Source organism: Colius striatus, chromosome 5, assembly GCF_028858725.1.
Source record: "Colius striatus isolate bColStr4 chromosome 5, bColStr4.1.hap1, whole genome shotgun sequence".
NCBI lineage: Eukaryota > Metazoa > Chordata > Aves > Coliiformes > Coliidae > Colius > Colius striatus.
Window position 1 is genome coordinate 11,446,347 of NC_084763.1, and position 18,514 is coordinate 11,464,860.

Here is an 18,514-nt window from a genome sequence, read left to right on the forward strand (position 1 = left end):
CACAGAACTCCTGGGGTATTCAGAAAAGGGGTAATTAAGTATCCAACCCACAAGTAAAGAATGCAATTCAATCCAATAAAAAATGCACTCAAGCAAACAGACTCAGCAAATGAACTACATGATGTGACTGACTACTCCATTCCCAGTACCAGGGATTCAAAAGATGTTTTCAAGCACTTAACCCAACTCCAGCTTGTTTCTAAACATTGATGAGAATGACACAAAAGAAGTCCTTTACTTTTTGAAGTGCACCAGGCTAAACAAAACACTAGAAGGACTAACTTCAAGGTTGTGATCACCAATACTGATGAGTATCACTGGAGTTGCTCTGCACAAGGGCAAACAGAACTGAGAGAATTCCATATGCTTTAAATCCCTTTTGCTCTAAAGATCTCATTAATTTTTGCATCACTTTTAGTGATAGACTGCATTTAAGTATGAGTAACTTGAGAATGCCATTCTTCTGAAGGACTAAGAGATTCTGGTTGCTTCTTGCTGTCAGAATTAGTGGCCAAGTGATGAAAAGGTATCTTTTCTAGTATTATTTCTTCAAGACATTCAATTCTTCAGAAAAGACATCCCAAGAGAGGCATTAAAGCCTTGATTTAAGGCCCCAGAAGAGGTTGCAAAATTAATGGAATAGTTAAAATAATTCTCAGTCCAATGAACTCCTCTGAATCTGCCTCTTGAACAAAATGGATGTTGCTTTTGAGATTGACGGTCTTTGATTCTATGTAAACTTTAAACTCACGTAACAGATTCATGTAAGGGATGAAAGGCAAGATGCACTCATTATTACAAATCTTACCTTTGTGCCACAGAAACAAAACAAATTAGTTATCCTACTGAGGGGCATAAAGGTGTAGGTTCTTCACTTTCAGAATTTCAAAGGAAACAACTGCAATAAACACACTACACAACATCCTCATCAAGCCTGCACACTGTGTTTTGAGGCTGTCTAAAAATAAAGCCTCATTCTGCCAAATTAAAAGCACAGTTCTCCCCTTGATTTGTCATTAAGGACCTAACTATGCAGAACTTAATCAAATGTTAAATCCCTAAGTATTCATTCCGTAGCATGCCCACATGCTGCCTTACTGTAAGTTTTTATGCTCAGTAGGACTGCTCTGTTGTGCTCCACAAACCAGAGCACCTCTCTGGCCATCCATAAACACCTCCTCTATCACGTATGTGGATAATTCAGTCCTTTAATTGCAACAGCATTCCATGAGTAAGTACACATGGAAGGCTACTGAGAGACTATCCTGCTTACGTGGTTTGTCAATAGAGTATAAAATGAGGTCTTCCCAAAGTTCTCCATCATCTTGTTCCTTGGCGAACTCAATAGCTTTATCTACATCTTGCAGTTCTTCCATGATCATCTTCAAGGCGCTGCGGCTGTTACCCATCCTGCCTAGAAGGAAAAAAAGAAGATATTAGAAATTTTAAATGCTTATGAATGCTCAGTGCTTTAAGCAGCTTTTTCAGTGTGAATTTTCTAAGTGTGAAGTTGTCTTAGACTATTTCAACAAGACCAAATCTAATCCACTTTGATGCAGCAACGTAAATCCCAGAGTAATCAGTCTAACCTGAACAGGAGGAGGGAAAGGGAAGAAGTAGAAATGCTGAACTATTCTTTAAATAAATCCATGAGTAAACTCTACTCTGCTCTCAAATGATCTACGCAGTCTTATTAAAATGAAAAATGATGAAAAAAATGCATTCCATTCTCTTCAGGACCTACATAAACATGCATACAAATCTCAGTTTTACAGTGCCTCCTATTTAGAGGTATATTCCTTGGCCTGCTGGAGGAGCTAATTTACAAGTAATCTTATTTTAAAAGAAGGAAAAAGAGAGAAGAAAAAAGGCAATATAAGCATATCTACCCCCTCAGCAAAAGATGATACTAAACTTCTGAGATGTATTCTGAATAAAGCACTTGTTTTATTTCTCTCCTCTCTTGCAATCACAGTATTGCTATTATCTTGGAGATTGTCCCAAAAGTACCTCTCCACTTGTTCCCCATAGACCCCCAGCACCTTGAAAACCCCAGAAAAAACATCAGATCACAAATGCAAGGACAATATGTGCCATGAGGACATCATATGAACAATCCAGGGCTTTGTTTTATTTTCTAAATCATGTTATTTGGTTGTAGTGGCTGCATACCAACTTTGTCTTTGGGAAAGCACGTTGAATGATATTAAACAACACATCATACATTTTTACAGCACAAACTTTATGACAAGATTAACAGCAAGTTGCAATTTATCACAATGAGTGCTACTTACTGAGAAGATAGACTGTCTCTTCTACAAAGTTCCTCTGTTGGCAGATCTCAAGAGCCTTGAATTTAAGGGAGATGAGGAGAGAAAGAGAATACAGGGAAGTATGTAACATGGTATTTCATTGATCACAAATGTTGCAAGAGGCTTAAAGATATTTTCCATTTCCAAGTTCCATTATTCATTTTGACAGGAATACAGCTTCCTTAATACACCCTGTCAGGTCCTCTGGCATTAATTAAGAGGAGAAACTCCATAGCTTCTTTTGTTTGGTTGGTTTTTTTGACTCTTTTCCCAAGATTAAATAAATCTGGGGACAGGACAGGTATTTCAGTCTGGATTGTGTCAATCTCTAACTTGAAATCTACTGTCAATCTCTGTTTCCAGATGTTGGTTGATCCAAAAGCATTAGGGTTATCTGCTGTCAAGACTTGCCTCCTGTGGGCGGACTTATGAGGTCTGTGGTGATGAAGGTTTGCTTGACATTTATTCAGAAGACAAGACTGTAGATCTCTTCAGGATAACCAGAATGGTTTTGGAAGGTAAAGAGTGCCCTTCAAATTTTGTACCAGTGACCTCCAAGAAGACAATACAAAAGTAACTAGCATAAACAGGAAGGAATAGAGGGGAAGCATTTCTTGCAAATTTGGTTTAAAGACCTGTGAGCTAAATACCATGAGCAGCTGCAGAATCCATGTATAGTTAAAAAACACTTACCACAATTACTGAAACCTCCAATCTGATTAGAAACAATTTTTTAGTAACCAAAAGTTTTAGTAACCAAAAAGTTTTAAGTAACAGGAAATTAGCAAGGTTGGTACGCCATAAATGATGCCACGTCCCTTTCCAAAGAAAAGCAAAATCAAGCCTTAAGGCATTCCTGTGAGGACAACTCTTCATTAATAGAGACTTTCATACTTGGAAATCAAAATTATAAACACCTAAGATAAAGCTACAGCTAAAGATGTAGGTAAGAATGAACTTTTCCTTCCATTTTCAATTATTTCAGATGGGTTATTATGAAGATTTGAGAGACGGACAATGATTTTTCAGGGTATGGGTAAGTGAATTACCAACTAGACATTTAAAGGGGAATGAAGAATACAACTTATAAGTTATAAAAACAGATGACAGCCCATTTTCTCTTCACTTGGAAGTTAAATTACAACGTACCAGACACTCAGTAGTTCTGGACGCTGCACGTTTCTTGACTGCCATGCTCCCTCTAGAGGAAAATGGGGAACTTTCATACTCCTCTTTCAGTTCTGTCCTACCACATTTGCTAAACTGCACTTGAATGGAAGTGGCATACTTCTAGAGAACAAGAATTAGCAGTGACAGTAAATTCAACTGACTCTTGTATAGTGTTGGTGTCTTTCTTCTTTAGCTGCTTATTGAAACATATTAACTTCTTAAAGTAAGGTTAGAATGACACTTTTTCTAACAACCTTTCCTCTCACTGGGGTGATTATTGCACCACATCTTCCGAAGGTTCACGTGTCTCTGACACAGTCTCACTCACAGTCCACAACTTCAGCAAAGCAGTGCCAGCAATGTGCTTGTAACATTTACACAAAGCATTTTTCTGCACCACCCCTCACTGAAGACACGTAGTTGGATCTGCAACAACTAAGACTAATCTGCACCAAAAGGAAAAAGACAAAAAAGTGCAGATAAGGTTTTATACATAAAACTACCACCATGCAAATAATACAGAAGGTAAAAACTAAGAATTGGAGAGCTGAAACCGAATAAGCCAACATTATGGACAAGAGTGTCTGGTTGGAAACCTTTAAGACTCATTGCCTAAAGAGATCATCAAGACAACCTAGTTTCATGTGACAGTTTCAATAAAGACTGAGTCTGCAATTCTAACAAAGTATTTTCCAGGGTTTCGTGCTTTTGCACAGTAACATTGACAAAAGCATGCAAAAGAAGAGAGGTGCCAGAAACAGTACTAGCTCTCTTTGGAATGTCAACCATTGTAAATTAGATGTTTGATATCACATTTAAAACTACTCCACTAGTGTCAGCATTATAGCTGCATACAGAGAGGCAACTTTCCACACAGTCTGCTCTGCTCAGCCATTAACACAAATATAAGTAATAAAAAACTGATACAACTAAAGAGGAAAATTCAATTTCCACTTGCTTCACTTTAAGTAGGGGAAAAAAACCCCAAGGCTGTCCTTACATTTATTTATTTGTTTCTAAAATATGACAAGAAAGAGTATGTTAAAAAGTTAAAGGTAGAAACACACTACTCTGCTCTTCTGGTAGTAGACTTGGGGTTTTACAAAGATAAAATGCTTTCAGATCTGCTAGTTCAGTGACTGTTGGGACCTTAGAATACAAAACTAGAAAAATCTCAATTACAGCTATTCATGTTTCAAGATCTAACACTGACTAGTCCCAAGTTTGGCAAAATCTTGATTACTTGCAACCAGAACCTGCTGTTCAGTCAGGCTGGACACTGATGAGTAGATATGGAGCAAATTTGAATTCGGAACTTCTGTATGAAAATCCCCGACAGATTCCTGCCCTGTGAGCTGCGAGAGAAAGGTCTCAGCTTTTCAGGCAGCTCTGCAGGTGATGCTCACAAACTCCCAGCATCTCCCTCCTTTTGGCAGTAGAGGGCAGTACCGGACACAGTTACAAATTCACAACACTACGAACCACAGACATAACAGGACCTGCGTTCAGATTTCAGGGGCTTACCTTCTCCAGTGGACAGTGTGTGCTGTCCCTGAGAAACGGCAACAAGTTCGGACGATCATACTCAGCGTAAAGGCTGATCTGTTTCTCATGATATCGTTGGCCTTTATGGTGATCTCTTTTGAAAAGCTTGTGCAAATACTAGGAATGAAACAAAGAAACACAACTCAAAACCACTTACACGATATAATTTATTCTTCACTAATAAACTCCTCCTCCTAGTTTCCTCAGGAATGTGCTAACATATACTAAACAGCACAGAGATTAAATTCTGATACAAAAGACTAACTTTATGGGGTTTTTTTGAAGTATCCTCATCACAGCAATCTCCAAAAGCAGCTCTGTAAAACAGGCTTTCAGCAACACTTAAGTAATTGTCCTTTAGTCTTCAAGGAAACTGCTGGACTTTGAATTTTAAGTAAAACTCTGAAGAAATCTGACAAATGAAACATTTCAGTTATTTGGCTATTACAGATAACTACAGATCAATTTTTTACCACATGAAATGTTTTAACCGAAGCATCCTGAAGTATAGATAGAGTGTCAAAGTTCCTCCCTAGATGAGCACAGAAAAGCCTTGAGAATAATCATGAGGGTCACTTTTATTCAAAAGGAAGTAGGTTTCACACTCTGAAACTGATGCATCCCTTCCATAAATTGGCAGCCAGTCAGTCATCTTGGCAAAGCCCTTGTGGATTGCTCACTTCCTATAATCAGATCTCTAACACATAAGCCTGTTTTCCACCAGAGCCCCACTGTAAACAGTGGCAAGTTAAATTTCCCTCCCTAATAGAGTCCAAGCCCATGGCTATACGTTACATATTCCACTGACGGCACGTTCAAACTGAAGAGGTGCTTTTGGAATAGCAATGTGGAGCCACAGCTTTACAGTGATACTGTAATTCTGCACAAACAAGAACAACCCTGCAGCGTATGGAAGTTAAAGCTTCAGAATGACAAGCATTTCAATGTATCTATGGATCAGCAAAATACACTTCAGAGTTGCAACCACCATCCAAGGCTATTTTTGTGCAGAGAAAGAGAAAGGATACAAGTAAATATTGGCCAGAGAATACACGTGTCTCCAATACCGTAAGGAGTACCTCACGATTTGCTAAGGAGGAGGTAGTTTATCAGAAACTTCTCAGGGCTACACATTTGTCCTGGTTTAGCAAGGAGCAGCTTTTGCTTGGTAAGAGGGGGAGCAGGTTGCAGTGAAGATGCGGTAAAGAGTTTGTGGACTCTTCCCCCCCCACCCCCCCCCCCGGCTCCTGGGTTCCCACCCCTGGCCCAGCTGGGCCAATCTGGCACCGCTGCGATCACTACTTAGGGATGGGAATTTGAAGTGCTGGCAGGAGTTGTAAGAGTGATACAAGATGGAGGTGACCGTGTGGACCCTACAGCCAGAGAAGGAGGAAGGAAGGAGAAGCAATAGACTAGAGACCCCTCTGCAAGCTGTAGCGAGAATGCAGCTGTACCCCTGCAACCCATGCAGGGCCATGGCAGGACCGAGAGCTACCAGAGCTCTGTGTGAGTGAGCCCGGACGGGCGAGGGACTGTGTGAGGAGACGGCCATGGCCCAGGCCGTGCTGGAGCCTGCGGCCCCAGAGCAGCCCCACACGAGAGGCACAGAGGAGCTGCGGCCTTTGGGATAAATGCATGTCGGAGCAGCCTGTGCAGGCCTGTGTGTGTGTGAGGTACCCCATGGACTTGCAGGGAGGATGGGTGTGGAGCCCACCTGTCCTGAGGAGAGACAAAGGGCAGAAGCTATCAGGAACAGACTGACTGAAACCCCCACTCAGGGGCCATTCGGGGGGGAGGAGGTAAAAACACCAGGATCAGGGCTCTTAGCCCGGGAAGAGGGGAGAAGGGCTGGTCAGACTCTTCATTGTTGTACTACTCTGTGTTGTTTTATTTTGGTTATGTTTTGGGGTTTAAGGTTATGCTTTAGCTAATGTTGCATTAAATTATTTTCTCTTTTCTTCCCCAAGTCAAGTAGCCTGGTCTGTTTTGTCCTGAACCCTAAGTGGCAATTAAGCTCTCCCTGCCCTTTGGCAATTCTCAGCCTCTTAGGTACTTGAGGCTAATCGTGGTCTTTCATTCCGTGATGGGCCTAAACCAGGACAACATTAAAAAATTATTTTAGTATTACAAAAATGTTCTGGCCATGTTAAAACATGGACTAGCAAAAGCAATCTCTTTGGCTCTGATGACTTCTGACATTTCAGTGGCAGGTGCACTTTGACAGTATTGCCACATCCGTAAGAGATATGCCCAGCAAACAGTTTAATTCGGCTCAACTTGAAGCCAACAGAACACAGAAATATTTACCACGTGCTGTAATTCAGGCCTGTTTTCTAATTCTTCAACCACTCTGTCAATCTGAAAGAAAACAAACAAAGCCAAACAGATTAGCAAACCTGGATGAACATGACATTTACAGGACTGAACGAGGGATGGGTAATACAAGCAAGCATCGGCCTGCCGTGCCATTAACTTGCTATACTCACGGAAATTTTATCTTCATTATCCAAAAGCATATCCACTGCTTTCTAAAGTAAAGAAAGAGAATTCTGTTTAAGAAACAGGTACACACATTTTCCACACACTCCATATAGTATTATGCTTGTTCACTGATGGTTATCAGATGGATATTGTAGACTTACTCTTTTCAGCAACAGTAACTCAGAGAGCAGTTTGCATAACATCAGCATTCCCTGACAGCACAGCATTACAGGAGGGCACATCATGTATTCTTCCAGAATACTTCCCCCAAGTATTCACACTAATAGCAATCAATACTGTGTACTTTTATTGCAGGTGAAGTATGTCCATTGAATCATGGGTCACAGAAGGCCACTGCCAAATTATGTAGAAATACTATTTGCCCCATTGTCAAAGAGAACTGCAGGGTGATAGCTGTGTAAGAAACACTTGACTTGACTTGCCTTACAACTGGGTTCCTCCAAACTATACCGTAACACAAGCAGAGAAGACCACGTTAGCACAGCAGCCACTGGGATTCTAGTGCTGCTTCCTCTTGTAAGAGCAAACTGTGCTTCACATTCAAAAACACAAACCCACAGATTCCTGATGTGATCTACTCTGTTAAATAAAGAAGAATTATACTCTCTTTTTTTTTTTCTGCCATGTAGTTTAGAAGGGGTACAGCAAAGTGATCATCTTTGGTACAGATGGCTCCATATTTAACTCTAGTGCCTGACCAACCACTGTGGTGAAAAAAGACCAGATATATCCAGTTTTCTCCTAAGAGTCAACTCAAAACTCATTTGCTGAGATTTTCTGAGAAAAAAGATGGAATTCAGCACAAAATTCACATTTCTTGATTGTTAGCATTTAGCTTAATAGCCTTGCAAACTTTCAGAAGCAGATTAATTGACTGCAGTGAAAGTGAAGTTGCTAGCATATTTAATGTATGCTTCTCAAAAAATTAAATGCCTCCTTTCTTTGGCTTGTTAATAGCAGTATTTGATTGGAAATGTAGAAAAACATATTGTAGTGAAAGTCTACTTGAGAATCACAACAATGATCTCCAATCTGGCACTTTTCTCACTGTGAGTGGTAACTTAAATGGAAAACAAAAGGAAAAAAAATCATCCTTGGGTCAACTTTGCAGTTTAGGTAAATATCTTCTTCCTTACCTCAGAATGTATCCAGATCACAGAATCACAGAATCTTAAGCATTGGAAGGGACCTTGAGAGATCATCTAGTTGAATCCCCCTGTCAGAGCAGGACCTCCTAGAGTAGGTCACAAAGGAACTTGTCCAAGTGGGTTTTGAATGTCTCCAGAGATGGAGACTCCACAACCAGTTACAGCAAACACACTCTCTACCTCAACACTATCTTTAGCTCTTTTATTTTTTCATTGGTTAAAATACCTTCAGTGGAAAGTGAATATAAAATCATTACGATCACCATACCTCTGAATCAAAATCCATGAGCAGAACAATCTTATCTCTGATAGAACTGAAAAGATTGTGCTTGTGGATCAACTGGAAGACATCTTTGTGCCTCAGAGTTAGGTAAATTTCTAGGGCTCTGCCATAGCGCTGGTCATAAGTATACCTGGTAAGAAACAATGTTATAATACACGTTAGCCTATGTATTTAAGTGTAGGAAAATCACCCACAATGGAAAGTATAAGCACACTCTAGAACATAAAGCTACTTGCTGTGATTCTTTTTTGTTAAAGAGAAATTGAACACCAGCCGTTAATTTCAAGTCTGTTCATATCAGCCACTGCATTTGTATTCTGACCTGTGGTTCTCTGCATTTTCATATTCCTATTTTCAAACCACGGGGGAAGCCACACAAAATGCTAGCTTTTCTATTTTTGGAAACTGATTGGAACTCTCTTTAGAGCTAAAAAACATTGTTCTCTCAAAACTTTGGGACAGACTGTAATACAGCAACAGACATTAGCTCAGGTCTATTCAAAGAAGCAGTACAAAGAGAACTTAATATGGGAATCATACTGAGACAACCAAAGAGCTCTATACCTGTATGAAGTAGCCTGGAACCAAATCAGTTTTCTCACATTTTCCAGTCACAAATTTCCAGCCATGCAGTAAACTTAAATATACTACTTTTGAAATAGCAGGAGGAAAACCCATTTTATTTTCCTGTGGGTAATACTGAAATGCACACTTCACAAAAGAGGCTTCCTCTGACAGCATAAAGAGGAATGCTGGCTATTTGCTTTGGAAAGCAGAGTAGCAAATCCAATCTTATGCTAAACTCTTTGCTTTCATACTCAGCGTACACTTCATAAGGGAGCAAAAAGAATTGTTAAGCTGTGCAATCAACAGCCAGAAAGCTGATACTCTGTAGACTGCAGCAAAGCATGTATTTCAGGTAAATATTTATAGACCACAGAATGCTACTTCAAGTTTACTCTTTGTAATGAGACTTTAAAATTGAACTCACAATTCTGCAAGTGTTCGTAGCAAAGTCCTGTTCTGTGGATCTTTCTTCAGGTGATCCACTACAGCTTGAACTATGATTGTGTTGTTGTAGAGATCTCCAGGCCACTCTTTTATCAGGGTTGCAAACCCCTAAAAGTATAAGAGATTGTAACAGAAATAGAAAGAACTGCCTAAGGAACATTTCAAAACATCAAAGCTTCAGCTAAGCCTCTGAGACGATACCTGCTGGGCTTCACCTCTAAGACACTTTTACGTGCCCACAGATGTGCGCAGTGCAGAACACAGATTTTCCTTCTTAGGGCAATGTTATTAAGATTCATGAAGCTGAATCTCTTTCAGATGCTGCAGGCTTTGTGCAGCACCTCAACCACTTATGCTACATTAAACAAACAAAAAATAACTTTATTTATAATAAATGACCAACCTCTCCCAGTATTTACATGCTTTGAAGAACATTCTGCTTATTCTTTTAAAAACATAACCAAAATTAATCTTTTTGATATTTTCATGATTGTGGAACTGCCCATTGATAATCTGTTGGAACACATCAGAGAATTTGCTGTCAGAATTCTACATTGCTGAGGGTGTTTGGCTGGCAATAATTATTACATGTGGACACATCAGGCTGCAGTACCTCATAGTCACTTTCCAAAAACTCGTGCAGGACCATTTCATAGATCAGAGGTTTCAAAACTGGATCCCGTCTGGGCAAGTAACGACTAATTGCCTAGAGGAACAAAGAGAGCAAAGTGTCAGAAGGGGAACATCCTGGGACACTGATGACAACAAAAACCCTAATTGTTGTGAAATAAATAAATAAAAAAGCTACAAACAAAACATGGCTCTTGGAAAACACTGGAAATAACGTAAATTGGTATTCTGAAATTATTTAGGGTTGCACACATTGAAATTGCATTACCATCTGAAAGATTTGTCATTAGAAAGATAAGTGGTGAGACTCTAGTTAAAATGGGAGAATAAGCCATTGCACATAGAGAAGCTCAAATATTTACTGCTATTCATTCAGCAAATAAAACCCATAAAAGACCCCTCAAAAGAAGAAAGTTTTCAAAATCCACTTTGTCTAGTCTTGATCTTGTGTCTTGTAAAAAGGTGTAAGCATTCAGCACCTCAAAAATGTGTACTTTTGATTTATGGCTTGCTGTGAGGTCACTACATTTTATGAAGAGTTATGTTTAGCCAGCTATTTTACATACACAAATGAAAATTAATTTGAGATACATCTCTCCATGGAAAGGTGAAGGCGTGTGATCTGTTGCTCTGTAGGAGGTGCTAAGGAACTGCATTCTGGCAGGCAGGAGATGAGAATCTGCCAGAAAGAAGAGGTTCATACCCTGAAATTTCAACACAGCATCTTATTAGCACTATTATTCCATGCAACTAGAGGCTAAGGTTATTAGCACCTGCTAAAATATACCCTAATGCTACCAGTTGTGTCGGAACTTTGGGGGTTGTAGCTGAAGGCCCAACACTGATGAAATTCCTCCGAAGACTCAGAGATGCTGCCTGTTGCCCACTAACAGCACATGCAGTAGCATTTGGTTACTGAAGTTGCTTGAACAATGCAGAAGTAACATATCACTACATTTTTTTTTTGCAGTTTTACAGTCAGCAATGACTATTCACAACATATTCCCCCAGTACTTAAATCAAAGCAATTGTCAAAGTTATGTATTTCATGAAAGTCTTCCATCTGTAGATGAAAAAAAAAGTAAAAATAAGAGACCAATGAAAAAAGCATTGTTAATGACTTTGCAAAAATTAAAAGTTCACTGCTCACAGGAGACCTCTTCTCTCTCCACGCTGCTTGAGCTTGGCCAGTCTTTGAAACATAGTGTGCTGCCAACATCAGTTCCCGCCGTCTGCCACAGAATTTAACAGCTAACTCAGGGCACAGTCTTGCCAGCTGCCCTGGGGAATCATATTCCTGATCTCCTCATTAAAAAAAGCCTCTTCTGACCATAAAGAAAACAAGCTGGACATCAGCTGGAGACTCAAAGGCAAAGGACATTCTCCAATGGCAGTTTTAGTCCCACTTTGTCCCTTCCTGTCACCTCCCACATGAACAGCCTGGCCCAACAGGCTTTGCTGCATCTCTTGGCTGTGGCTGGGCCACACAGCATGCAATGGAGTGCTGCAGCTGCCTTGTTGCATGTGGGCCAGGCTGCCCTGGGAAGGAAATCACTGCTGCCCCAAGTCCCATCGCTTTGAAGGAAAGGCATAACCACCTCCTGCAGTCTGGCCCCCATGCTCAGCAAAGACTGAGAAGCATCCAAGTTATTTTTAAGACTAGGCACAAAGGTGAACTAAGACACATGCTGGAAGTTACAAACTCTTCCTATCTTAATTTTTAAGGAAGGTCAGACAAAAAGAGCTCCAGAATCAGGATGCCTTTATCAATTCCTGAATCACAAGGTGACAGTGACTGTAAATACAAAAATGATACTATACACTGGAATATTTTCTTCATGTATTTCTTCTTAAGACCTGCTTTCAGACTTTTGATCAATAGCTGTAAGGATAGGGTATACACAATGCATATTTATATAAAACTTGACGTGAGATTGCCTACATCCCACCAATAAGCCCAAGCCACAATTATTTATTCCTCTGAGGACACCTATGAGATGAAAGAGGCTGTCTGTATAATGCTGCTCTAATGCTATGCCCACCACAGCCAGATGATGTCTTTCTAGTCAACATTTTGGTCATTAAAGCATCGCTGCTACTAGCTGACCATCCTGCACCCCTGCTGAAAGTCACTGCTATCACAAGCAGAGCCAACAGAATGGAGCATACCCCTCACGCCACAATGGCCAGCACTCACAGAGTTTGTCAGCTTCCTTCAAATCCATCTTCCTCACCTGTTTGAACTAAGATGTTCGATTTTACACTGAAGTGACTTGAAAACAAGTATGTTACTCCATCAAGCTACTGCTGGAGGTGAGAGGAGGAGAGTAGCAGACAGTTGTAAGGTTCTAAGATCTTGAAACTGCAATAACAAGGTTTGCTAGAGGACATTCACTGAAGACGTGTGAGATGTCAAGACACCAAAATGCATGATACATGCCAAAATGTATGATACAAAATGATACCAAAATGCAGCTAAAGAGGACTTTTTAGTACAGAACACTCAAACAGCCTCTAAATCCTCAAGCAAGCAAGCAAGACACCTCACAAGCTTTGGCACAGGGGTATCACTAACCAGTCCCTTTGCAGGAAGGAAAGTGAAAATCTTTAGTTTTATTGCCATTTTAGTTATTGGCAAATGACATTAGACTGGAAACATCCAACTTCAGGCAACCACTTACATGAAATAGGAATTCTTTAAGAAAATTCCCTTTTGAAATCCACTTTTTCTCCAAATCTCTAATAGAGTCCCCTCCTCAAAAATTCCAAATAGCATACAAGTGACTCCCAAGCATCACAAGAACAGCTTCACTGAGATTTGTTTTAACTTAGTTAATCCTTTATGACATTCAGGGATCTTTAGGAACTTGGGAAAAGTTGTATGCAATTGAAATAGCAAAATAAGAAAGACATCTTCTAGAACTGCAGCTTGAAGCTGAATAATGTACCAGACTGCGTCTTAACGTTTTTTTGTAAATCCACTTCCAAGGAGCTGAAAATAACCAACTGTTTAGAAAGGCAGTAATTTAGCAGAGATGTTTTTGCAGAAAACCTGCAAATATTTTTATATTTTACAGTCTGCTGGATGACATAAGTGGAGACAAGAAAAACATCCTTTCCGGACACCTGCACATAACAAACAAAATAAACCCGAACGGACTAAGAAGCCCTATATCAAAATTTCACCTCTACCTGCTGTCAGGTCCTTTATTGGATTGAAATAAAGAGAGAGAAACATGAGATTTCATCTTCCAAGGTGGCAAAGCATGCATCAAACCACAAAGAACTCGTACAAAAGGGAAGGCTGTTCTTGCACTGTAGCAGCTCTAAACCAAAAGGCAGACATTTCTGAAAGCTGTAATGCTGAAACACTTTCACCCTTTGAACAGAATTAAACAGCTCAAAACCGGCAAGGGACTACATGCTGTGAGATCTTAATAATATGTCCTTTTTGGCTCATTGAGTTTGAATAGGAAGACATAAAATTCAGAACTAAAGGTATACGTTGTTACCAAAGGGAGTGTGCATAATGTTTTCTACTGGTTTGGCAGTGATAGCACTATAGCCTTATGTCCCGGGCAATTTATTAACTGAGAATCTCACATTAAACGTGTACTGTTATGGTAGCTGGCTTGTGACCAGGGAAAACACAAGACAAGGCAGACTGCTCCTCTTTCTTGTTGCCATTTCTAGCACACAGCAGAGGTTTTACCTGTTGCTTTGCAATTTAACTATTCTTTGGCACTTAAACCTGTGGCTCTGTTGTAAAAGGGACTGGGGTTTGCAGGAGAGGCTGGCACCCTCAGCGACTATTTTCCTTAAGAGTTGAGGGCAAGATTTTTCAGGGGGAAAGATTTTTCAGGACATAGTGGAAGGGAGTAAAAAGTAAAAGGGAAAAATACGTTTAACTGTGAGCATCTTTGGAAGTGGAGGCCTTGGTGGTGGGTCTCTTAGGAGCTGTCGATGAGTTAATAGGTAGCTGAGTACCTGGATTTGCTATGCCTCCAACCCTGTTTCCAAGCATGTTAACATATACACATCAATCCGAAAGACAATTGTAACTAGACATCTGGGGCAGGAATTTCAAGGGTAGAGTTGTATCCTGCTACCACACTATGGCTATTAAGCACAATCCTTTAGATGCTTGGTCAAAATGTGCAGGGCACACAGCACGCCAATTACTTGAGTATAGGGACAGCAATTAACTTACCTTAAGCTGACCTATTTCTTTAAACTTGTAAACTTCAAACTCCCAGAGTTCTGTGTTTTTGCCAAGAATTTTCTGGCACTTTCTGGAAGGAAGATGAAAGGGGAGAGGACAAAAGTAGGTACATAGAATAATACAAATGTGACAGCATTACTGCAAGAATTCCTTTCTTCTTTCTTCCCCCTATCAAGATGCTTTCAAGGGTGACTTACTTGGCAACCATTCCTTCAAGCAGAGTATGCCAGGTACTTCTCCTTTCAGATCTTACAATTTTATTGCATTCAAGAGGATTCAATTGCTTACTATGCATTCACTCGTATTGATTAGGGCCACGTTAGCTTTGAGTGAAGTTTAAAAACCTCAGCTGAGAAAAATGAAGCACTTAAAAAGATATGCTTACACTTACAAGAGGAGCATGAAAACACAAATCAGGTAATTTCTAATCTTTACTTTAGATGCCCATATTTGCCATTTTTGTATACACCCACATAACCACAAATTATTTTCTGATGGTCTTACATGCAATGAGACATTAATCAATTTACATTATCAGCATCCAAAGAAAACCTTAGTTTTGAAAAACTAGCATGACTTTGAAAAATCAAGGCTGATTTTCAAAATATACACATATAAATATATAAAATTCTAGTTAAGCTTTAGAAAGTTCACAGTTGCTTTGGGGTCACTACAGGCAAGAAAATATGGGCACAGTAATACATGTGTATGTTTTGAAACTTCAGAGACTGCAGAACACATAGAAAATAAATATCACAAAACACTTCAGAATCAGCAATTGCTTTTGCTCTCTCTCCCACACACAGGCACACTTTATCCAGCAAAGAAAATCTTTAATAATGAGTTACCGAGCAGCCAGGTCATACTCTCCTTTCTCCATTAGATGATTTATATAGGCTAAGCCAATGTCCTGAGAAGAATAAAAATAAAGAATTAGTTATAAAAGTTTGGAAGTCAACTATTTGACTTCCAGCTGTGTGCACTGCTGTTACAACAAGCACCAGGTCCTGAGCTGTCCTTTAGATGTAGGGCCCACATAAAAGGCTTGTGCAGATCACTTGTGTTCAAATTAAGATACTATTTTAAATAATTCCCATAACCTCATTGATGCTAAGAAGACTGTGCCACCTCTACATATTAAGGATTGTTTGAGTGCTTGTATTAGTTACCTTGAAAAGCTGACCACCAGCCATTGTATGAGGCACTTTGTCAACACAAAGTTTGCAGGGGGGAAAAAACATTGGTTGAGAATATAAATCTTAGTGCTGCTCCAAAAGCAAAACCAAACCCCCCAAATAAAGGAATTACTGTGAATTTAGCTAGATTTTTACATATTATTTCATACTAAGTTCCACTTCTCAAAAGTTTACCACACAGGTCAGCTGTAATTTTTTTCTGGTAGGTGTTTAATGCATTAACATTGTAGTGAACCAGACAAGACTTCTGTTGTAATCTCAACATTGGTGTCATGGTGAACACAGCCCAGTGTACTCACTGCATAACTTAAGAACTACATCACTAAAAGCACATTGTTTCCAGAAAAAAAAAATAGAGAACTGTATAGTGAAAAAGAAGTCTTACAATTTTAATGCTTCCTACAAAAATAAACACTTGGGTCTTCTGAGGCACAACAATTTTTTTCAGCAATATCAAGCACAGTAACAAGCAGAGCACAGTATGAAAAGAGGTTTCCAACAACTTTAATTGGTCAATCTACTACAAAGTTGGGGATTTTTTAAATATCATGCACATACACCAGATTTCAAGATTTTATTCCACTATAGGAATGACTTTTTTATTTTCAACTTCACCATTCTCAAAAATGAAGACTGCTGGCAGCTTCTTTCTCCTATGGGCCATCTCCTCAGTGAGCAGAGAAGATAAAGGAGCTGTTTAGGACCTTCACATTTTGCTCAAGAAGAGTGATCATTACTGCAATCTAAAAAATCCCAGACCAGGCAAGATCACCAGACTTGTCAGGTGGTGTAAGTGTGCTGTCACTGGTCTGATTGCTGCTTGGCAGTGAGAGCATGAGCAGTTTTAAATCCCTGTACCACTAATCCTTCATTTAAGGCTTGATGTCAACAATTTTTTCCTCAACACATTCTGTGGGTTTTGCATTAGAGACCAAACACTCAACAACTTTGCTTGTATATACCCACAATGAATTTCATCCTAGCAGAGTAAATTTCTGCAAACCAAGATGTACTGCCAGAACCTACTTTAAGTTTTCTTTACATCTTTTGCACGGGTCACAGAGCAGTGAAATCATACAAACTCTGTGACAGCTGATAGCATGCCATTAAGTCTTAATTCAACTTCTGGAACTATACAAGAAGAAAAAGAATTTTTAAGTCATTTTGATATACACAGCATGCATGTTATAGCAGTAATTGCCTAAAAATTAAACACATCTTCCAACACTTAGTACTTAAATACAAACTTCCATTTAAAGAAGCAGCAGTTTTAATGAAATACTAATGTGTTCACATTGAGGTCCATTTAAACAAAACCAAAAAAGAGTCAAAATTAGCAATGCTTTTGTGGCTATTACATTATTCACCCACTTTTTCTTATATATGGATACCTTTTGTTGCTCTGTGAAGAGACTACAAACATGTGAAATAGCTATACAGGAGAGAAGAAGCTAAACTATGTAAAATAATGAGAATTCCAAAGCAACATGAAAGAGCTAAATGTGAAACTGCAACCGAATTTCAGTAGCATTTAAAAGGTCTTCCAATTGCACCTTTTAAACTCCTGCCAAAACCCTGTCACATGTACAAGTAAAAAGTTCAAGAGAAATGTGTCACCCTCCACCCAGTCTCTAATATTTCAATACTGTGTATTACTTGAAACAGCAAATTTAATACAAAAGTAAAAGCAAACAAAAACTCTATCAACCATCAGAGAAGTGTAATTCTCTTCTTTTTAATGTCAATAGCACCTTTATAATATCCAGATCTTTTTGTGTTTCACATTCTTGTTCTGCAGCTGAAACCAAGAAATCGAATGCTGGTTGGAGTGTGCCTAAGAGCTATTGTCTAGCGTGATACAGAACAGGGAATGTATCTGTAGCATCTCACAGCATATTTTGTTTTGAACAGAGGATTTGGGACTTACCAAAATCTTGTGCTTTTTTATGGTTTTCTGACTGATCTCAGCTGCCATCAAAGCTTCCTATATTGAAAAAGCAGAAAACAGAGATACTAGCCAAATACACAAACTAGCAATACAGAAAGCTCTAGAACTACATAAATGAACTATTTTTTTTTCAGAGCAGGGTGTTTGAAGCACTAGAATTTTTAATGCCATGGTTGGATGAACAGCTTTAAATTCATACTCAAACAGAAGCAGTCAACCAAAGACAAAACTACTTTTGTTTCCATCTGGGTTCACTCCACATTACTATATTAGGATCAAATGGCAAGATTACAACGAAACAGACAATGCAATCGCATTGGATCATTTTCAAATGAGAACTCTTCACTACCCAAACCCGTGAAAAAAAATCATCAGGAAAGGAGGTGAGGGAAGGCTACCTTTCATTTCCCTAGCTCAAAAGCCTTCTCTACTCAGACTAATTTATATTTGTCATTTGCCTTTCTTGTACCTCTTTCAAATGTACAGAAACAAAGCTGGCACTTTTACAAACAAAATGAAACCTTTACCATACATCATAACACACAAG

The 18,514-nt window shown here is 39.3% G+C and overlaps 1 protein-coding gene across 2 annotated transcripts in view; it reads right to left on the reverse strand.

The window, feature by feature from the left end:
• VPS41 (VPS41 subunit of HOPS complex) overlaps window positions 1–18,514 on the reverse strand; it is a 110,834-nt gene that overhangs the window by 14,712 nt on the left and 77,608 nt on the right. For both annotated transcript variants that reach the window (XM_061997156.1, XM_061997157.1), the window contains 11 exons: window positions 17,947–18,003; window positions 15,672–15,733; window positions 14,812–14,893; window positions 10,585–10,677; window positions 9,952–10,079; window positions 8,946–9,090; window positions 7,514–7,555; window positions 7,335–7,385; window positions 5,007–5,144; window positions 2,295–2,349; window positions 1,274–1,414 (listed from right to left, as the gene is read on the reverse strand). In XM_061997156.1, the coding sequence (XP_061853140.1) occupies window positions 1,274–1,414; window positions 2,295–2,349; window positions 5,007–5,144; window positions 7,335–7,385; window positions 7,514–7,555; window positions 8,946–9,090; window positions 9,952–10,079; window positions 10,585–10,677; window positions 14,812–14,893; window positions 15,672–15,733; window positions 17,947–18,003 (994 nt within the window). The remainder of the gene's footprint in view (window positions 1–1,273; window positions 1,415–2,294; window positions 2,350–5,006; window positions 5,145–7,334; window positions 7,386–7,513; window positions 7,556–8,945; window positions 9,091–9,951; window positions 10,080–10,584; window positions 10,678–14,811; window positions 14,894–15,671; window positions 15,734–17,946; window positions 18,004–18,514) is intronic.